Genomic DNA, 23288 nt, shown 5'->3' on the forward strand with positions numbered 1-23288 from the left:
CGTTACGTCAGAGGAACAAAAGTTCATCACGAAGCAAAGTGGTGGGTAGCTTCAGAAGCTATGCCTATAATTTGTTTATATTTTTTTACATTGCCAGATTATCACTGCACATTGTAGACAAATATACAGTTAGTTAAACATGTCTGGAAAATCTAAAGCCGTATCAGACGAGTACACATCTGCACTTTCTGATCTAAATTTTAACTCGAAACCAATGATAAACGTCTTAACGATGCTGGCAGAAGAAAATAGTGATTATGCACAAGTTATTGTTCAATGTATATGTGACCGAATTAAAAAGGTATAGCAATAGTTTTCTTTGCAGCATTCCAGCCCTCCAGGTTTTAAAAAGTTCAGGGGATGAGTGTGGTGACTACAGTTGGAGGGGTGCCTTTTTCCTTTCACAGGAGCCACACAGTGCAAAAATTACAGGAGATTTACGGCATTTTGAATAAAAAATTGGCATTTATATATATATTTTATGAATTAAAAAAAAAACTTTTTTGTTGTAGTAAAGTATCATAACATATTTTCATCTTGAACCCCCACTGTTCTTGCAGTCAGATTCGCGTCATAATACTGGTCGAACAATCACGGGCCAGTATTCAGATTAAGCAACCATTATGAAATGGTGTACAAATGCCATAATCATAATGTTTTTGTGGTGAAACCTTCATAAATACAATATATATATATATACTGGATTTTTCAAGGAATTCTTTTTTTTTAGTCAATTCTTTAATACTAGTCGATAAGGCCCGTGGAAAAATCCACTTAGGCAGAAGGACAATGGAGAAATAGGTTGTTTTAGATTTTTTGCTGACGTCAGCAGTGCAATTACAAAAATTTTAGGCAAAATTTAGTTTATTCGTTGCCTGTACTGTGCAGAGGTTAAAACGCTGACCAAGAAAATGTCTGTAATCATGTCTTTTTGATAAGCGGTTAATGAGATATAAGGGTTTTAAAATTTTGCTGACGTCAGCAATGACCAGTCAAACCCCAAAAATTGGCATTGTATGGGTCTTGAAACGCTGATCAAGAAAATGTATAGGATCGCGTTTTTTGACAAACGGTTCCAGAGATATTAGGGTTTGAAGGTTTTTTGGTGACGTCATCAACCCGTCCATTTCCGAAACGGATTCGGGGACCCAGGTTGTGGAAACTTACCCAAATTGGTCGCAGGTGGTCCCTAGTTACCTACGCAGGAGATGACGTCAGTTATTTCCACCCATTTCCAAGTTATTTAGCCTTAAATTTAAAAGTGCAATGCAATGGCTTCACTAATCTTAATATACTTTCCTTTGACATCAATATTGCTTTAACATCAAAGTTTGGTAATTTACAGAACAAATTTATAGAGGATGTTTTATAGACTTTATCTAAGAAATTTTATCCACTTTGCAAAAGTCACAGACAGACAGACAGACAGAACTGGCGTATTATTATATAGACTAGTCGAAAAGGCCCGTGGAAAAATTCCACTCAGGCTGAAAAATAGATTGTTTAAGGTGTTTTGCTGACGTCAGCATTGCATATACAAAAAGTTTTTTTTCAAAATTTGTTTACACCTTGCTTTCAATGTGTAGAGCTTAAACTACTGATCGAGAAAATGTATATGATCATGTGCTTTTGATGGAACGGTTAATGAGATATAAGGGTTTAAAAATTTTAATGACGTCAGCAATGGCCCGTCAAAACCTTAAAAAACTTTTTTAGACTTTGTATACCTGTTGCCTTCATCGTATAGATCTTGAAACGCTGATCAAGAAAATGTATAGCATCATGTATCTTTGACAAACGGTTGCAGAGATAATGGGGTTTATAGGTTTTTTGATGACGACATCAACCCGTCCATTCCGAAGCGGATTCGGGGACCCAGGTTTAGGAAAATTACCCAAATTGGTTCTAGGTGGTCCCTACTTACCCACGCGGTGAAAAAATCATTGACGTCACCACCTCGTTTCCAAGTTATTTGGCCTCAATGTTTAGGTGCACTGTAATGGCTTCATTAAATTAATAAATTTGACGTTGAAGTAGTGTTACTGACATCGCATTGTAATGTCAGAAAATTTAACATATTAGACATACACTTTTCGGCAACATCAAAGGAAAATGAACACATCCACTTTGCCTGTTACAGACACAGAACTGGCGTATTATTATATAGATGTTTTAGATACTGCCTAATTTTTGCCATTTTACGACATTTCACCCCTTTTTGCTTGTAAATTCTGTTTAAGTAAGATTGCTACTGTGAAGGTTTGACCATAAAAAATTCCACTTTGTACCCCATCAGAGAGCAACGAAGGAGAACATTCCGACCGCATGAATAGATAGATTCCAGCGTGACATTATTTGTTTGCTTTTCAGCAGTAAGCTTCTTTTGGCTTTAGCATTTGCGTGACAGGAAAAAAGATGACTGGATTTGTTGAAAAGGGTTGTTTTACTGTGGATTTCATCTAACAGGAACATTGTTGGGGTTAAAAACTATTAAGTGTAGGTTGATGCCTTCTGATTTATTTAAATTCATTAAACAAAAGTCCTAAAAATGCCTTTACATGAAGAAATTGACTATTAATTATATACTTTGCTTCACCTAGCGCCCTCATCTTTTTTCCTGCCACGCAAATGCCAAAGCCGAAAGAGCTTTCCGCTAAAAATGAAAACAACGGAATTCATCTATAAATCAAAAACTCAGAGTTTATTTGTCTATGAACAAAAATTGCCTTGACCAAACATGCCTTTCCTAGTGACAGGAGTGTTTATTGACAACAGGACATTGAGCCTTGCATTGTAAAAGTTTGGCACATAACTTCAGGAAAAACATAATGGCGACTGTGATAGTATCACAAACAAACTTTGTTAAAAGTTTGGTGCTGTAGAGTCTTTATTTGATACAATTTTCTTGATAAACATATTAATAAAGCCACACAATTCTGTTGGGTGTTTTTTGTGGCCAACCAACTCAAAGCGCTAAAAGCACTGTTTTGCATTTAAAAAAAAATGGGCAAGTTGGGGTTTGTTGCATGAAAAATGTGAATTTTTGTCCAAAAGTCACCAAAGTTTGTTCTCCTATATATATCTACAACCATTTTCTCTCAATCGTTAAATTATGGAGTTGAACAGCAAATAATAAATAATAAGTTATTCTGATTCTGTCAACAATTTGAAGATAAACTTGTAAAATCAAGTGAAAATTATGCTTACGTGTAGACCAGAATCCTCTGTTACTCCAGGATAAAATACATATCAAATCATGCATGGCATTTTAATCATTTTAAATCAGTTTTTAACCACTAATCAGGCCTTTTCAGGAGAGGCGTGCAATAGCACACGCACACCTCCACACACACGCAAAATGGCTTAGGCGTGCTATTGATAGCACCTGCAAAATGACAAATTTTATAAGAAGTTAACCAGTGCAGCACACCCAAAAACACACCTAAAATACTTGAGGCGTGCTTTTTGGCACACATGTATTAAAATTTTCCTGAAAAGGCCTGCTAATCCTTCTGTTTCAGCAGCCTGTGTCATTATTGCAGAAGTTGTGTTCTTTCTAGGTTGGTGTTGATCAAAAGATGCCATCTCTGTATCTATTGGACTCAATTTTAAAAAACATTGGTGGCGAATATGTTGCCATTATAGCCAAACATATTGTCAACACCTTTTGTAGTGTTTTTGAAAGTGTAAGTTATTTCTTTGCTGAGATGTAGCCTGGGGTATGTTCAATACCAATTTTAATTTATTTTATTTGCCATAGAAAAAGCTGAAATTACAGTGGGTATAATATACAATATATAACTAGTTAAATATAGTTATATTTATGTTGTGTTGTATTATGGTTGCCACCTCTCCTCAAAAGTCTTCAATTCTTGTCAATACCGAATAGTCTCCATAAAACTTCTCAAAAGTCTTTTTAAATTATCATCAGTTTTGGTTTTACAAAACTAAAAATAACACAAATGCTACATGGGTATAGCAAAAATTTATTCTTTATGTACTCATAACATACCTTGAACATCTCCAACATTCTTAATTTTATCTGGAAAAATATAAAAATATCCTCAATTTTTTTTACAAAAATACCTGCATGTCTAAAAATTCTCATCAGAAGTCCCTAAATCTCCTTAAATTTGACTCTATAAAAAGAGTGGCATCCCTGAGTATGTCAAACTATGTTGGAACTGAAATGCTTTATATTTAATTAGTGTTTATTTGAGAATATTTATTGTGGTTTTTACTATAGCTTTAATAGTTTGTTATTGACTTAGATTCTGGTTATATTAGTTGCTTGATTAAAAACTTCTTTTTTTTAGGCTAATGATGAGAGAAAACGAATGCAGTTATTTAAACTAAGAAACACATGGGCACAATATGTACCTAATAGTACATTATATGAGTTAGATATACGTATAAGCAGAACTGATCCAAACTGGCCAATTGCTTCTCCTCATAATGGCTCCTCGAATGCTCTACCTGTAAAAACAAATGCTTCTCACCAAAAGATGATACATGTTAATCCTAAATTTCTACAGGTAAAAGTGTGTTTTTGTGATTTTTTTTTAAACTACCCAGGTCTACAATATTTATTGTACCACTTGGTTGTTCATCAATTAGTCTCAGGCTATTTTAACATAAGATTTCATGTCCAAACTGACTGATTCCATGTGTTTTTGTATATTTTAATTATAACGTGTTTAAAATGAGAATAATGAAAGTTTTTGTAAATCAGTTTGGTCAGTGATGATGAAAACTGGTTCAAGTCATGAGTATGGAGAGACAGGCTTGTCTTCCAAATAATTTTTTGTTACAAAGTTTAGATCTTTCGCTGGTTTAGGGCATGAATTATACTAAATTAAAAGTACTTTACTTGATTTTGGATAGTTTGAACTTTATAATTTTCATTATCAATCTCAACATAATTTGATTGGTTGTTGATGAATAAATTTAAACAAAAAAAATTTTGTCGAAATTTCCCAGCCGAAATATAAAAGTAGGTAACAGCTAGCAACAGTAACAGAAAAATGTTTAAAAAAGTAGAAAAACTTATGTGATGGTAATGTTGCTTTAAAACCTATGTATGTTTTGTGTAACCACTCCCATACATCAGACATCTGCTCTATTTTTGTCTATATGAGTAAAATTAAATAAATCTGCAGTTGCTATATGACTCATATTTTCCTAAATGAAAGAATTTAGAATTAAGCTACATACAATATATACTTTTGGGTCAAAGCAAGCTATGACATGGTATCCCAGCATGCTGGATCGTTATGCAGATGATTTTTAGGCGAATATCATTTGACAAATCTGTTTTATATTCTACACGCAAAAAACTAAGCATTTGGTCAAGCCTACAGTCTTTTAAAATTATAATTTGTAAGCCTCTAATGTTTTTTTAGTTTTTTCGTCAAAAATAGTTTCTGTTGTTACAAGTTTCTTAATAATACCCTAAAAACCTTATCTGCGCTAAGCGGATCATTGAAGACCACTGTTGTCTTTCCACAGACTTTAAAATGGTGATTTTTTAACTTATTACATATGTTTAGCAGATACAAAACATTATTTTTACACCGCTTTTTATTAAGCCCATGGCTTTGACAGATAAAAGGAAGTCAATCGTGGAATGCTATTAAGCACTTTTGCACTTTTGCACTTTTCTGATACAGGTTTTCATCAAAACATAGAAATTGTAACTAGTAAAATAATAAGACAATCACACCACTTGATGTTCCATCGTAATTTATTGCACAAACATAAGGTCTGAAATAAAAAGAGCTATATTTAACTTTTTCCGATCACTTTTACTCTAGAAAAACGACACTACCAAACTTGTAGCCGGGAACAAACTAGATACATCAATTTCTGGTGAAAAGTCTAATATGGATGCATCGAAACTTCAATCAAAAATAAGCAAACAAAGGTTGCTGGATGAGGAGAAAAGAGTTCAAGAACAACTCAAACTTTTGCAGGTACTCTCACTGTTTGCCAATCGTTCACATGGAGCAATGAAATAATTACAATGAGAAGAACACAAGCCTTAATATATTTCCTTTTATTTAGACTGAGAAATTAAAACGAGATCGCGAACGTCACGAATTAGAATTAAAACAACAGCATTTGGAAAGGGAGCGTTTGCTAGCTGAACAAAAACGACAGTTGGAAGTTTTGAGAAAGCAGCAACAAACTTTGTCATCGCCCAACGAAAATAAAGTACGTACACGTTTTTATTAATTAACTCGTTTTTGTAGGTCTTGAAAAAGTAAAACCCTTTTTTCGTTTTTAGAACACTTTACTTAAAGGTCAAACTCGACAAATAGGTGTAAAAGACCCCAGGCTTAAAGGTGCCTCAACCAGTTCTAATACAGTTCCAACCAGAGAAAAGGTGACCTCGCATTCAGATGCCTCAAAGCAATTTAAATTCAACGCGAAAGGGAACGATGGCGCAGTGTCCGTTATGAATAAAATAATGACAACGCTTAAAACAAAACCAACAGCGCAACAACTTGCAAAAGAAAGGATGACCAAAGGGAAACGGTCTCCCATGACGAGCCCTACAAATGTCAATGCACCGTCAACGAAGGCATCTAAATCAGTATCTCCACTACCTAAGTCAGTATCTCCACCAACTACACCTAACAAAACCGCTACTACTAACTCTACATCCTCCACGACAAGCAAAGTAACCGCTTCTAATTTAAACTTAGATTCACCCAAAAAGACTCGAGAAGTTGTTTCGGATCCGCCCAACCATTCAGGTACTGTGGCACCACCTACTTCAGTGCCTCCTTTGCCTTATTCTGCAGCATTCACACAGTTAAGTACACGTGACATGCAAATTGCAGCGCAAGCAGCAGCTATTGCTACTGCCATGCATCAGATGCAATCAGGTATCAACGCCCCGATGGTACCTGAGCAGTCGGCCATGATTGCAGCGCAACTCGTTAAAGTGATGCAAGGTAGCACGCAGCCTGCTCTTAACCCAGTCACAACCACAACCGCAGCCATTTCGAGTGAGGTTAATGCCGTTGTAACCACCACGTCCGTAACTTCCAGCCCGTTGCCAGTATCAGTGAATCAACAAACCTCATTCGCAAGGACGGATGGAAAAGAGAAAAAGTCTACTGAAGAAGGGCGATTGAATGAACGCCGTAAAGATCGATATCAGGAACGGGAGTCGCGTAAAGATGAATTCGCACGTGATGCTCAAGATAATACGCGTAAAATCCCAGGAAACGATCGCAAGTATAATGGGTCAAGAAATACTTCTCCACCGTCTGACCAAGCAGAGGCACGGAAGCAGAGGGAAAGAATCAAAGAGAGAAATAAATCTCCTGAAAGAAGGAAAGACCAATCGTCCAACAACAAAAGGGCAAATGAAGGTAACGAACACACTGAGAGGCCGAGAAAAGCGCGTGCTCGATCTCCCTCAAGATATTATTGCAGGGTGGAACAAAAAATGGAGGTAAACAAGCGAGTGGAGGAGAAAGAAAAACAATTAGTTTTACAACGCATTCGAAAAAACTCAGGTGGCGAAGTAGGTGGGAAAATGCGCAAAAAATCGGACTCTAGCACGCACGACGAAACCTTACCGGATGATTTGGAAAACATTGAATTACCGGAAGTTGAGACAGTTCTTACTCCAAACGTCCGATCTTCTACCCAACCAGCACCTGCTGTTAAAACGGAAAATTTGGTGGGGATGAAACCTGATAAAATGACGAACATGGAATGGGAAGCTCTTAAAAAAATTCGCAAGAAGGAATATATCGTATTAAATACGAAATTGCTCGATGTAAAACGAAAGAAGGAGCAGCCCTTGGACCCTAACGTGTTTTTAAAGTTAAAAGATGAGGTCATTAATTTAAATAATTACTTTTTATCTTCCAGTTTTATTTAAATTTATTTTTAAGGATGTCATAAAGCATTAGGTCGTTTGAATTTATTAAATAGTTGCTTACCGAGAACGATGAAATAGAAACTGTTTACAGTAACACAAGAACCTAGTTGTTTGGGTGTGGCGTTTATTAAAGTTAGGGAAAAGGGTTTTAAATCCATTAGGAGGTTGTTACTAAATTGAATTGGGTGGTGCTTTAGGGCGTTAATTATTGTAAGAGTGAGTTCACATATTTACCTTTTTCATTTCTAATCTGTATAATTAGGGGGAGGGGGCTTATAAAAAGGCGATTTATATTAAAGTGAGTGGTAGAAGTTTTTGAAATTTTGGGTTGTGTCTCCATTCCCTACAATTAGGCTACCGAGAGTATTTTTTTTGAAGTGTAAAGACAAGATTTTCGGAACATTCTTCAGATGTTCAACTCTTAAAAATTGACAGTTTACATAGGATGAACTTTAGTCCTCGACAAAACTGTTTATGACAAGTTGCTGACCTAAAACCTCAAAGCTGTTTTCATGTTGATGTGTACACATTCAGTTGACGTCTGTCAGTGTGAAACTGTCGTGACGTCCAGTGTGAAACTCAACAATTTGTCAAATTTCGCGGACTTTCTCAAAATCATCTTCTCAAGGTTTTATATTACAAGAATAAGTACTCGCCAAAAAGAATAGCCGCCCATAGAAGTTTGTGAAACATAACCAGGAAGCTTGGACTCAAGAGTTTAAAATGTTTATAACAACTAAAACAGAAAATTTATTTGCACATGTCTGATAATCAAAGTTAGCCTGAGGGAAGTTTAATATGGTTGGAATTCATATTGTATTAACATATCACTTAAAACCTGAGCGCTGACCAAAAAAGATTGCTAATAAAGGGTGCGAGAATGTAATCTTCGCGATAAAACTAACCAAGCGTTTATGCTTCTATTGAATTGAGTTTTGTTAATTTGAATCATAGTATGTATGATTCTCTATTGTTTTCACATTATAGGCAGGTTTTAAATTCAAGGAAGGGAAACTATCGAAAGAGCAGACAGATGATATATTTAATCAAATTGATGTGATAAGGAACGAAATCAAACTTCACCAGTCCAACGAGCACCTGCACTGGAGATCTCGCCAAGACCTCAACCATCTTTCACCACTGAAGCATCCTGCTGGAAGAAACAATGTACGCCCGAGGTTCAATGATCCCAGACACCCTGCTGTTTTCAACGATGGGTTACCACAACATCACATGCGAAACGGGCCACGTCATTTCAGGGGTGGACCTCCTCATCGCCCTCATATGGGGGAGAGATTACCTTTACACGTAGGGGAAGGTCCGTCTCATATTCGAGACAGATTACCGCCACCGCATATGGCAAATGGACCTCGCCCAAACATTAGAGAAAACGCAGTACCACCATTTATTCGAGAAGGGCCCCCACCACCACATATGAGAGAAGGACCTGTTCCACATATGAGAGAAGGTCCCTTGCCATCACATCTCAGAGATGGTTACCCACCAGACCACACTAGAGAGGGTCCCATACCACCACATCTGAGAAATGGACCTCCACCTGTACATCGAGAGGATGATGGCCCACGACCTCCTTTTATAAGGGATAGACCCCATTTTAGAGATGCGAATATGGGACATGAATTTAATGGACCACCGAGATTCAACGGACCTCCGAAACATTTTAGAGAGGGGCCACTACCTCCACATATGGCAAATGAAAACATGGAACCAAGAATGACAGAACAAAATTTCTTTCGAAGTAATTCACCCCAGCCGCCTATGCACTATGTAGAACCGCCATACAAAGAGTCGTTTGAACCAAGACATAGTGAAGGTAACCATCGCTGTAAGTCTTTTGACAACTTGAAAAGTAAATCGATTCTAAGTTTGTTTTTTTTACTTTTTAGCTCGTAAACCTGTGGACGTTTCCAATCTACTAGGGCAATTATTTCGAGCTGGCATTCTTGATAACGTGAAAACAGAGCCTGAAGTAGATTTGAACGTTCCAACGATACCCTTTAATCTGGATGATTTGCGCAGGTAGTTTGTTTGTGAAAAAAATAATTATTTGCTACTGTTATGATTAACGTTTATATATATACAAAATTTTGTGTTTTATAGGCGACATCAAGCCGTTATTAATCACTTGTTTCAAGGTCTGCAATGCTCTTCCTGTGGTCAGCGGTTTCCTGACGATGCTCGGCAACAATATAGCGAGCATTTGGACTGGCACTTTCGTCAAAACAGAAAGGAGAAAGATGGCGATCGCAAAGTTAGCTCCCGTACTTGGTTCTATGATCTTTCAGTAAGTACCCAAGTTCCATAAGTACTGGGAAGTCATCTAAATGACGTTTCAGGCCAAAATTGGTATTTGTTTTTGACAAAATTTGGCACAGTTAACAAAAAAGTATGCTGAACATAATGGTGCCATCATGATTTTGATTTTTGTCACCTAAATGTCATTTTAGGCCAAAATTGGTCCAAAAATTAAAACTACTTTATTTTCAACAAAATTTGACACAGTTAACGTATGCTGAACATGATGGTGACATCAAAATTATGATTTCTTGTTATCTAAATGTCATTTTAGGCCAAAATTGGTCCAAAAATTAAAACTACTTTATTTTCAACAAAATTTGGCACAGTAAACAAATAAAGTATGCTGATTATGGTGGTGAGGTCAAAATTTTGATTTTTTGCCACCTTAAATGTCATTTTAGGCCAAAATTGGTCCAAAAATTAAAACTACTTCATTTTTAACAAAAATTGGCAAAGTTAACAAAAAAGTATGCTGAACATAATGGTGACATCAAAATTTTGATTTTTTGTCAACTAAATGCCGTTTAAGACCATAAACGTTTCAATCGCAAGACTTTCAACCATAAATGATAGGCTGTATTTTTTGTTAGCAATTTCTTTTAAAATGTGAGTTTATTATGACACGTTTCGTTTTGTTTGCGTTTCTTGTAAGATATAATGTCACTTGTGTGCTTTATCTTCAGAGCTTCATGCACCAAACCTCTTCGAATGTTTGGCATGATAACACAACAAATTAGCAGGTTGTCATCAAATATTTTGGTAGCGAGCGAAAATTCTTAGAGCCCCCAGGGCTTCTTGTTCATTTTTAAATACGCCTGCGTAGCGTAAGTTTATTTTTAATCTTTTTATCCTCGTGTTTTAGGATTGGATTGAACATGCAGAAAAAACTGTGGGAGAAGACGGGAAGGGTGAGTTGATACGTTAATAGCTAAAATACGTTCTATTACGGCTGGATTTATTGTTGGAAATATTTTTATAGGTTAAAAAAGGCCAATTTAGGCGATTTAATATTTTCATGCGGAATTTTTAGTTCAAAGTGAGCTTTTTGAAGCAGAAAAAGCTGTTAAAAGCGAAGAGTCGGACGCTCCAATCAAGACAAGCCGGAAAAAGACGGAAGACCGATCTGTGCCAGTTTTGCCTGATGATGGAGAAGCGGTATGTAATCAATATTTGTCAAATATAAATGCATGTACTCGTGTCCAGAAGTTTTAGTTGACTTAATATTGTTTGCTAGGTATGTTCTGTATGTATGGAGCCATTAGAACAGTTTTGGGATGAAGACCAGGAGGAATGGCGTTACTCTAAAGCTGTTCGAGAAAATAAAAAGGTATTCGGCCTTCTCCGTTATTCAATTCATTGCAACTTAATGTTTGATTTATTGCAACTTAATGTTTGTTCGATTCATTGCAACTAAATATTTATTGTGGATTAAATGACTTTCCTTTCACAGGTGTATCATTACCATTGCTTTACCGATTATGTTCCCGTAAGTGATTTTTTATGTTTGTTTGCTTGTTTGCTTTTTTGACTTTGCATGTCCTATGCAAACATTGCTTTTTGCACTTGTATATTTATTACTAATTTATTACCTTTTAAAATCTCACATGTACAGAAGGGGGGGTTAAAAAATATATATAGATGCCTCAAATTTTTGAGATATATTGAAGTAAAAGTAGTAACCGAACAACAGATTCTTTTCCAAGATGTCTAAGGGGTAACTTTTAATCAATCAAATTTTGCCCTCTTTCCTAGAACCTTGACTAAATGTTTCAAAATTGACCCTGTACCGAGTATGCGCCGTCGGTCAATGTCGCTCCATCTTGACCTCCATTATCTGGAAATACACCATGTCTTTACTAATTTTGAGTCCATAAAAGCAGTTGCACAGTCATCTCAAACTATTTAAAAAGTTGCAGCGCATTCAAGTCAACCTAAGAAAGTTTGTGTATTTAAACGTTGTACGGATCCATTTTTCTATCCAAATTAAAAATCTGAAAAGCTACCTAGAATATATATTTTGACGTGTAATCTTTCGTGCAAGCACTACAGTGTGACAAGACATTGTTGCTTTCAACAGGAGAATTTTAGGTATGGACGAATAGTGGTACGGCGTACAGATGCACACAAGTAAAAAGTGGAAAACCAGGATGTTTATTTATTATTCTTGTATTTATTTAATAAGGATGCATATTGTTTGTTGAAAAGTGAAGCAACTCAAATTCTTATTTCGAATATAAAAATAAATTTCAGCATGAAATAATATTACATTCGCTCTTTTATGTTATGCCAGATTAGATCTTGTTTGATTTTTTGTGTTTTATGGTTTAGTTTGAGTTTGAACAATCGACTACCCCAAGGAGGACACCAAGGTCTTCGGTTACCGATGATACAAAGCAGGAATTTGACTCTTCGTTTTCACCACCACCTGAAATAAAAGAAGAGCCTGAAGAAACACAGCAAATAATACCCGTCAATACCAAACTGAACGCGCGTAAAGATGACGGAATTTCCGACGTGGCTCCCGAAAACAACTTGGAGTCTCAAAAGTGTTTAAAAGAAAGCACTAACGTCACTTCAACACTAACAAAATTGTCTCTGCCTAAACCTACAGAAGTCATACCTGCTGACAGTATCAAGAAGGAACCGCCTTCGCCCAACGACGAACAACAACAAAAATTGGTAGTAAATAAAGTAACAAAAGCTGACACCGTCAAAGAAAAACCCGTGGAAAAAATTGATCAGCAAAAGAATGAGACAGAAAATTTGGATGAGCTGGATGCTCCCAACTCTCCCGAGTTTCCGTTCGTATCGAGCGCAACTCTACAGAGTATTCCGGTATCGCCTACAGAAGAAGTAATTACGAAAAATGAGGACGGTTCAGTTACGAAACTGGACGCAGGAACTGAAAATGTTATAATTGGCGTCAAAAGAAGTATAGACAGCGATTTTGAAAGTAACGCGAGAAAGGAAATGAAAATGGACGTAAAAGCTGAAACGTCAATAAATGATTGTGCTATAAGTGTTGAAGAGCCTTGTGTAACGGAGGTTCAACCGAAGTTAAATAAATCTGATAACGAGGCTATATAACCATACGATAATATGGTTAGCCTCTTGTCGGTGTTTTTATTTTCGACGCGCGTGCAGCGGATAAATGTTTCTGGGTTTTTGTTTACATTATTGCTGCAGTGAATTGCAGTTCAAAATATGAGCGCAACATGCTGACATATCACGCGCTGTGCTTTTGTGTTATTGTTTGTGATATGACGACGTTCTTGAGCGTGACGCGCTACATTCATTTTAGTCAATTCTTGATGTGTTTAGTGATGCGCGTTCTATGTGCAGCATAATACACGCTCGTGCGCGAAACGCTGCGAAATTTCGTTAAAATTGAAGAACAATAAAATTGTAGATTTTTGGTACATAAAGTATTGAATATTCCACTTGGATATCGTCAGAAGAATTAAGAAGAATAAATTACCTCAAAGTGACTTTTGTTTTTTTTTTCTTAGACTGAACCTTTTGTAACTAAATGCTTTCATATATTTATCACCTTTATAATTTAGTGGCTTTAATAGGTGTTTTAATTACACTAGGCGATCTCCTTCGCAGGACCCACCTGTTAACAGTGCGTCATAATAATTAGTAACTTCGACTCAAATTTGCAAATATTTATTCTATTTTTAATTTTTTTGCGGAATATGTTTTTGGCAAATAAAAGATTTTAATAAAAAGGTGCGGAACATATGTTTCGATTGAAATATGTCTGGAAGAAATGTATTTAAAAGAAATTTACAATTGTGCGACTGAATTTTTTTAAGGTTTGCTTTATTATGTACAATTTTTCTGAAGATACTTTTGTGAATGGGATCTAAAATTGCAAAGGATTGCATATTACAAAACACATTTGTCAATTCCAACGTGAAAGGAGTATGCTAGAATTCACGTTCTAATTAATGGAAGCAACTCGTTCCCAAGGAAAGAGGTGCCTAGTTGATTAACTGGAAATTAACAACTTTTAGGTCCTGGAAACGTTTTGATTTTTGGCAAATCGTGTTAAGTAGATGATGACGTAATTTTGGGAGGGGGTCGACTGAATACATGGGGGAGGGAGGAGTAAAAAATAGGCAAAAATTGAATACGTAATATGTGAACGCTCCCTTATTTAGATTTCTTTCTATTGTGGCTTCTCGTTGAAGTATATGACATGCGTGTTTCTGGATGTCAGAAAATGAAACTAGTTAAACTTTAATGGAGTTAATATTTAATTTGGGGAGAGGAAAGAGATAGTGTACATCATTTTGATTTTAAGTGTCAATCTTAGGATAATCTCGATCTAAATCTCATAATAATTAAACTTGGAACCCCCAGTGTGTTTTCAGATACGGACGAATGTGCGCGAGTATTATGAACTCGTCTTGATTCTTAAAGAATTGAATAACTTTTCAAATGATAATTTTTTAACAAATTTAATTTAACAGCCAGCTGGAACAATATATTATGATTATAAAATTTTATAAACTTTATTAAGTTACTTCACGGTGTTTTTTAGTAAATTATCAACTCCGTGTTGTTTCACAGATATTTCTCTCGTCGTTGGTTGAATAGTCTTTGCAGCTATAACGCAAAACAACTTACATGAAACAGAACTATTAACAACAGAACGAAAACATAATTTCAGAATTGCCTCTTTAAACCAAGATGTAAAAAAAGCTTCACCTACATTGTATGTCTTTCTCTTTGCAACTTTTATTGGACGAATGAAAATCTTCATCATCAACTGACTTGCGAAGATTCCGCTCGCATATACTCGGTTTAATACCAAACCGCTCTACATAAACAAGTTTACCTATTATTACGTAACCAACAACCTATATCCGGTTGGAAAAATTGCGCAAATATTTTATCTGTTTTATCAGACGATTAGAAAATAAAACATAAAAGGAGATTTCATTTGCTGCTAATCAGTCTGTTTTGCTAAAAGGCATTTTTGGTTGTTTTTTAACTTTATTCACGAAATTTTCTTCTTTTAAAACAATGAAAGAAAGTAACGGCTTTAAAGGGAAAGTTCGGTCAAAAATTACATTTCAATAATCAATTCAGTTCAGTTCTTCCAAAGAAAATTCTGGTTCAAAATTGAAGTGTCTGAGTGTGGATAAATCAGGTATGTCATCGTTTTCATCTTCGTTAGAACTTGAATAGCTTCGAATTTGATCCATTGCTTACAAAACTAACACTGTATTTTCAAAGAAGTAATTTGTTACAGATTTGAAAAGAAATATAGCAGGAAAAAAGTAGATTCTTCTAGCAAACTGTGTAGCCTGTGTTGTGACTCTTTCAAGCGATGCAATGTTTTGAACTATGAAACGTCATACTTGAGTTGGAACCTAGCTTTTTTTTCTGACGCGCTTTTTTAAAAACGGAGCATTTTCAAGAAGTTTGTGTCAACATTAGAGACATTTCCGAAACTCGAAGTTTAATGAAGTGAAGTTTTTTTGTTTTTATAAGCATAAATACATGGAATTGTAAAATAAATTTTTTTTGACCTAACTTCCCCTTTAACACAACTTGTCAACCTACCAGGATCTTCCTTCCTTTGAAGTTGTCGATTTTGAATATGCACTCGAATGATTCCAAGAGCCTATAAGATCATGGTGATAACAAAAGTCTACAAGAGACAATCTTTCTTTGAATAATAATAAAATGGGCATTTCACATTTCATGGGGTGTTTCAACAGTTCCAAAATTTTAGCACGGTACTGTTTTAAAGTGATTCTTAAAGTAAGCCATTCGTGTTTTCTAAAGAAAATATGTGTAAATTCAATATGACTAATCTTTGATACAAATTATTACCTTTTGATTGCAAATAATGCTATCAGGATCTGTAATAAACTCCGAATTAGCAATGTTATTTTTTATTGCCTAAAACAACAAAAAAATGAAAAAGTTTCAACTCTTTTATCGTCTACCTTTTATGATCATTTAGCTTGCGACAAACCTGCGTTGCAGTTGAGCGCGCGTGAAATGGCAGGCCCTGCTGGTAACCGTTGTCAGAAAAATCAACTTCCCCTTCACTTGGTAAGGTTGATATCCTAAACGAGATAACAAATAAATGATCATGCTCTTTTGGTTATTAACAAGTGCAGGGTGGCCACAGATCTCACACGTCATAGTATTAGGAGATTGTAGGATAAATTAGTTTCTGGGTTCAAATTTTAGGCTATTTAGGAGATTTCAAAAGGTGTGGCCAAGCCAGTGCAGGAAGACATTCATTCTTATTTTTCACATAAGGTTTATAGTCAAATATTTGATGAGAGAACAAACTTGTTTTCACATACGTGCGATTCGTTAGAATAGTATATATCCTTTGAATAAGCAACGAAGCAGCCCTTGGTTTGCAATGTATGGTACCTTCAATTTCACTTTGTGGAATGGCAAATTCCTGTTGTCCAAAAAACTAAAAAAAAATAGAAAAAAAACACATACATATTCTGTTGCTTCGTATAACACTAAAATTTGTTAAAGGACCAATACTTTATAGAATTCTTTTTTTGAGAATCATCAATTTTCAAATTTAAGAATATTGTAAGAATAATACTCCATCATCAGACACCAAATAGTTTTGTTTTTCGACAAATTTCAAATAATCCGAATTATTTACTTTGCTTAGTACATACTAGCTTTTCCTCGCGATCTTTAAAATGTTATCACATTTATAAAGTTTTGAACTGAAGTATATAATGTGTGTTCTTAGATAACCGCGTAGATATGGAAGCAGTTAGTTTAAACATACTAATTTAATACGATGATTAAAAAGAAATAAGTGGATAGAAAATTGTTAAATATGCTATATGAAAAAGAACATATGCACATAGTACAACGAACAGGCCGTGGACAAGCCGTGACCTGAAACAAGAAGAAGATGCAAGAAGATATAGAAAAGAAACTTAGTCACTATGGTTGCGAGCACTAAAGGTTTCTTATTGTGCACATTCAGAACATATTGTTATTCACACATAAAAAAAATGTACACAAAGAACACTGTAGTGTGTGCCTTAAGATGTTTTTGATAATAATTTCTTTCATTGACATAAATTACCATTCTAAGTAGAGATAAGATACGTCTTGTAAAAATAATTTGATTGGTGGGGAAAACAAACAGGCTTAAAAATCATTGATGACAATCATAAGGAATGCTTTGTTTAAAATATGTTGTAATGAGGACGCATTTAAGCAGATTAGATGCTAATGGAGAAAAAAGGATAATGCATAATGTGTAAGAAAAAAGGAGGGAGCGCAGCTGTTTGATTGCTACCTTCTGTTTGTGGAATATCCTGAGTTATGGAAGGTTCAAAAATATCTAATGGAAACATCGGTACATCTTCAGTTCGAAAAACATCCGCTGCGATGAACTGGACGAAATTGATGAAGAAATCTTCAGAAAAACAAAGGTTAATTCGCGGTAAACTTTTATGCATCGTAGCAGGTGCGGGTTCAAGTTTTGGCAAAGCAGTATCAAATACCATATTTCAAGATGGCGGTATACTACCCGAAGCAATGGCTGGCTCGAGAGTTCTACTCATTGATAAGTGTGCCGAGGGTTTACGGGAGGCGTGCAATAAGAGAATGAAACAAACTCTGAAGAGCAAAAAGATTGAAATTGAAACGATGAATGTCGACTTGAGCGATCCAACGGATACGAAACAAATGTTAGCAGATATTCGAGATAAATACGATCGTGACTTTGAACAGGTGTTCTTCATTAACAACGCGATCAACCTGGAAAATACGACAAAGAAATTGACAGAATACGAGGATCCTATGGAAATGCAGCGTGCTTGGAATTTTAGTATAACTTCGAGAGCATACATTACAGCTCAAATTTTACAACTTTTTTGCTCCTCGAAAAGAACAGCTGTGTTGATAGGAAATAATGATCTTTCGAGAGCAGCACCTTATTTGGGTTTAAACGCCATGGCGTCCAGCGCCTTTGAAACATTTGGAGAGGTATTCGCCCAAGAAAATCCAACTGTTCGTGTCGTGCATTATGTTCCACGAAGGATGGATACCACAAAAACAAAAACTTTAAAAAATGAATGCAAAGAAGAAACATTAACAGAAAACTTAACAAGATTTTATGCAAAAAGTAAACCGTATACTGCAGTTGATGCTGCGAAGAAATTCGTCAATTTTTTGTCTGATAAGTCAGTAGAGCATACCCCTGGCCGGCCTTACTATGTTTTAAATGAAAATAACGATTAACAGATAATCTTGTTTCTTTAAAGATTAGAATTAGTAGCATATGACTTGTGAATAAAACTTGCAATGCACTGCAAGAGGACAATGCTCTCCTTCGTTGTAAGGCGTAGGAGAGCGGCTAGATTATGGTATCATACTATTTAGCATTTTTTTAATTCCCATTGTTAATCTGGTGAATAGAAAAAAATTCAATAGCTATGGAATCTATTATTCTACACATATTTTGTTTTTTCAAGCAGCCTTACATTCAGAAACATGAATTGGCACGGTGACATTTCGTCACTGCATATGATTTTAATAATCAGAAAGAAATACAAGACTCTACTACAGCTACGGACGCAAATATTGCATTTGTAGAAAAAATATTAGATTATATTTTATAATTACTTTAAAAGAACAAAGGAGTCAAAAATTTGTGAATCTGGTACAAAAACATTCTAAGTTTCGCCTGGATACGTACATGAAGTTGATAACAAAAACAAAGGCTTATAATAGCCACCTATTTTTTATAAGAACATTTTCAGCCTTTAAAATAGAAAAGTTTAAGAACGTCAAAAGGATTTTTTTAGTGTAGCGCAGATTCGGAACGTTTTTTTTCTTTTAAATTTTAGGCAGAAGTTTTTTTTCGCTTTTACACGCTTTCTCATAAGCAGCACAAACTTGTGAGTGAGATGCAAGGTTGCTGAGATTGTTCCATTTTACAGGCTCAACTGTAATTAATTTATGGATTTTATTTACTTGGAAAGACCAAATTTACCTGTTTGCTTCTTTAGTTAGACCTCATAGTTTGGTGCAGTTATCGAAATCAAAGTTTAGTCTACGTTTGTTGTATGAAACTTACGTTCTTACGTATCTTTTAGAAGAAAGAGAATGTATTTCTTTTTTTTTTCTTTTTTTTTTACTCAGTTAAAAGGCTGGCTGTTGTTTACAAGCTGTTTTGTTTTTTAAAAGTTTTGGACCTCGCGTCGCGTTGCTTTATGTTTCTTATAAAATCATTTAGTTAACATCTTTTATCACATTGAGTAGCTCCTTCATCTTTAAGTTCATCCAGATTTAAAATTTTTCTGTAGATAAAAAAGAGGCTGTTTAATTTGCAGGGTGAGGGTTTTTTAAAACAGATTTGTTGTCAATTTTTCGTTTTATTTAATTTAATGATATAAAAGTGTCCATCTTGACCGCTGATGCAAAGCAATAGAGATCTGTGAAAGTTAAACTCAATCTTCACTTTACTTATTTTTCCAATCTCTTTCGAACGAGCAACTGTAGTATTGCACGCTCCATGATTCGTCTTAAGTGTAGAAACTTTTGCGCATCGATGCTCTTGAAAATCCTTTTTTTGCGAGCATAACTGTCGCGAATCACCACAGGTTAGCCATTAAAATTTCAGGATTACACTTCAAAACTTATTTTTTTATTATGTAAACTTTTTCAAAATTATATAACCAAATTTGTCGCAAACAAAGAAAAGAAAAAGAAATTAAAATCTAAGCTCTTGAAAAATTTGGCGACCTAAACTTTCCAGAATTTAGCCAATCCAGGATAACAAGGACTAATGGGGATTGTGTAAAATAACTTCGCTAACGAAGCAGTTCAAATACAACTTTATCTGAGGTTAAAAAAATTAATTACTTTAACATATCTTTCTATTTGGTGAAGATGTTAACGTTGTTTTCAGAAATTGGCAAAAGCAGAATTACTTTTTGCAATCGCGATAATGGTTCAGCAATACGGGTAAATAAATATAAAAAAAAAGTAGCTAAATAATTAAATTAAATTGTCGAGAATTTCTTAGAAATTACGTTGGTGCAAGGTAATTATTGTCAAAGTTAAGATTGAGAAACAAGTTATTCAGAAAAACCGTAATTTTCAAACATTACAAACGCAAGACCAGACAAGTCAAAGAAAAATCTATAATATAATATATTATAACAATAGCCGTATTTTGTCTGTGTGTCCGCAAAAGACGCGCCCCGTGGCGGAAACACGAAATTTTTATAATGCGCACCAATACCAAATGCGATATATTTTTGTCCACTTTGTTGCAACAGGTTAATTTAAAGGACGGGCGACCCCGTGGATTTTTCCACGGGGTAACGACTAGTCTATAATATATTACCCGTATACGTCTGCCTTTCACGCAAAACTGTACTGCAAGTAGCAAGACACACGCATTGCAGTAAGAAAAGAAGTCCAAACCCGTGGTTTCAACAGGCCACCGACTAGCATAAGAAACAAAAGGGTATTTAACAAATTGTTCATGTACGTCCAACAAATAAGAAAGTGTACTTTGAGGTGAATTAATGCAAATACTACAAAGTATTACAGTGTATTACCGAATACTACAAAGTATTACAGTGTATTACTGAATACTACAAAGTATTACAGTGTATTACTGAATACTACAAAGTATTACAGTGTATTACCGAATACTACAAGATACTACAGTGTATTACCGCATACTACAAAGTATTGCAGTATATTAGGAAGTACTACAGTGTGTGACTGAATACTACAACGTATTACGGTGTACTACAGAATATACAAAGTGTTACACAGTGTATTACTGTATATTACAAAGATATTACACCAGGTATCAGAATGTATTAGCAACATGTATCCGATACACAACGTGTATCGGATGCAATTGCGCTGTCGTCAGGGCCAAGAATACGACATTGTCGGGTACAGTTGAGTTAGGGTTAAATGGAGTCAACGCCAGGATGAGTGTTGATTTTAAAGACCAGACTGACTGGCTTGGTCGTTTATTTTTACACATTTGCCAAACGGGTTTATCTTTTATTGTGACGGTCACGGGTTAATATACACAAAGCAATTAAAAGAAGTTGAAGATCAAAATAGCAAGAATGTTGAACAACATGTGAAAAACATTTTTTTCATTATTTTGTACTACTGAACTTGTTAAAAAAATTTGCGAGCAAAGATAAAAAAAGTGAAGATTCAATGAATAAAGACGAAGCCTCCATATTACGCTTTCGATTTGTTATTGAATGTTTCCGGTCTGTATATTTATTCAAATTTGGCGCTATCTTATCATAACAACCTTGGTCGTTCGAAGTTGATAGTATGTTGTGGAAAAGGGACTCAAAACTGAGAGAAATATTGAAGGTTATAAAATGCTTTTACCACCAAAGTACGCAAAATATTCTTGGTCATCTCGAGGCAAACATCTTAATCTTGATGTTTACTGGTAAGTACATCTAAAACCTATTTTTACCCCATACACCCATGAAAATTCTTTAAAACCGTTGCTAGGAACCGTTGCTTTGTAGTAATGGATACTTTAGTTGTGAAATATAGTTATTTTATTGTTATTATAGTATTTATCTTAATAGATTTTTGGATTTAGAAATCAATAATTCTTTTTCTCCCGCTTAAAATTTTTAACACAGAACACAAATTCATATGAATTATAGTCACGAAACATAACATCATCTTACCGTACCGCAAAAAACCTATTCACAGTGGAGAGCAAAACACTGTCCAAATCTTCTCAACGGGAAACAATCTTTTAACACTTTAATAAGGAATTTCAACAAGTTGGAAATTTTTTGGACATTTGAAAAACAGCCATCCCACGTAATCAGTCGTGGTACTGGAGATTCTGCTTCTACATTTATAATAATAACATTAGTTACATATGTTGCATTTAACGTGTATATATAGTTTTATTCAATTTTTATTGTGTTTAGATTCTTGTATTTGAAAGAGTTAGATGAATTCAAAACTTTTACATCTAAAATATGATAGATAAATTTTCCTGTCAGAGGGAAAATAACTAGTGAAAATTTGATTCAATAATACATATTGGATAAGGTTAAATTTCACCAAATTTTTAATGATTTATATAACTTGTCTTTTTTATAGGTAGCGTAAGAAAAATATAACACCAATGCCTGGAAAGTAGTTTACGAAAAATAAAATTTCCGCAACATTACGTAAGAGAGAAACGAAGACGCTCCACCATATCAATTTAATAAATACAAAAATATATTGTAAATAATGACAAGAACGGAATTCTTTTCGCTCAGAAAAATGACACACCAACATAGAGAAATATGATTTCGGAAACACTCCGAAAGAACGTAAATTTTCCGATTCCATTTTTGTTATTTGTCTCCGCGCCATAAGTGCACAGGATTCTTTTTAACGAAGTTTGCTGTTTGTGACAGTTCTGGCATTTTTCGAACAATTAAAATTTACTCATATTATTTTTTATTTTGCTTTTTCTCACTGAGTGCCTCTCTTATACCCCGTTCATTATTGGGGGGATCTACTGAATTACTGAATTTTGCAAATTTTAGGAGGGGTTTGTGGTCTTTCTTCTTCCTGTCAATTAGTTTACCCCGGACTGACCCATTGAAAATTGAAATTTCGAAGAATTTTTCGTTCAAGAAGATCTCACAAATTTGGAAAAACAACTGGTATGTAACAAATATTATTGCCTATCTGAATAGCAAAATATGTCGTGTCTAACTTCGTAACAGAAATCACAATCTGATACACAGCTTTTTGTAAACTTTATCCGCGAAGTTGTTTGCATATATCATACGTCTTTTTCTTTGTGCTCAAAAGACATCGTTAAATTGAAGCAACAACAGAGCGACAATTTGTGCTACAAGTTACTTTTTTACATTTGCATCATCATGATAAGAATACAGATGGACAACCGATGTCCAGGAACGTATGTTATCGCGGCCCCTGTTAACCAATACTTCTCTTTGATTGACAAGAATTAAATTATCCACTTTTCTATTTTCTATATGCTAACTTCGAGCACAGCGGTTTGTTCACA

General features: G+C 34.9%; 2 protein-coding genes across 2 annotated transcripts in view; one reads left to right on the top strand and one right to left on the bottom strand.

Annotated features, from left to right (window-relative positions):
* On the top strand, positions 1–13707 carry LOC130655761 (pre-mRNA cleavage complex 2 protein Pcf11-like). The gene is made up of 14 exons (XM_057458552.1): positions 1–301; positions 3561–3686; positions 4317–4535; positions 5814–5972; positions 6064–6213; positions 6287–7855; positions 8888–9734; positions 9808–9940; positions 10022–10205; positions 11082–11127; positions 11250–11374; positions 11454–11546; positions 11670–11705; positions 12548–13707. Exons 1-14 carry the CDS (start codon positions 140–142, stop codon positions 13304–13306), a joined length of 4608 nt encoding a protein of 1535 aa, XP_057314535.1. The 5' UTR covers positions 1–139; the 3' UTR covers positions 13307–13707.
* Positions 11846–23288, bottom strand: part of LOC130655764 (spermatogenesis-associated protein 4-like) — an 18152-nt gene continuing 6709 nt past the window's right edge. The window contains exons 3-8 of the mRNA XM_057458554.1: positions 16555–16673; positions 16215–16308; positions 16070–16138; positions 15797–15857; positions 14940–15047; positions 11846–14833 (exon numbers count right to left, since the gene is read on the bottom strand). Of these exons, the coding sequence (XP_057314537.1) occupies positions 14748–14833; positions 14940–15047; positions 15797–15857; positions 16070–16138; positions 16215–16308; positions 16555–16673 (537 nt within the window). The 3' untranslated portion in view covers positions 11846–14747. The remainder of the gene's footprint in view (positions 14834–14939; positions 15048–15796; positions 15858–16069; positions 16139–16214; positions 16309–16554; positions 16674–23288) is intronic.

Source organism: Hydractinia symbiolongicarpus, chromosome 8 (genome assembly GCF_029227915.1).
Source record: "Hydractinia symbiolongicarpus strain clone_291-10 chromosome 8, HSymV2.1, whole genome shotgun sequence".
In the NCBI taxonomy this organism is placed as follows: domain Eukaryota; kingdom Metazoa; phylum Cnidaria; class Hydrozoa; order Anthoathecata; family Hydractiniidae; genus Hydractinia; species Hydractinia symbiolongicarpus.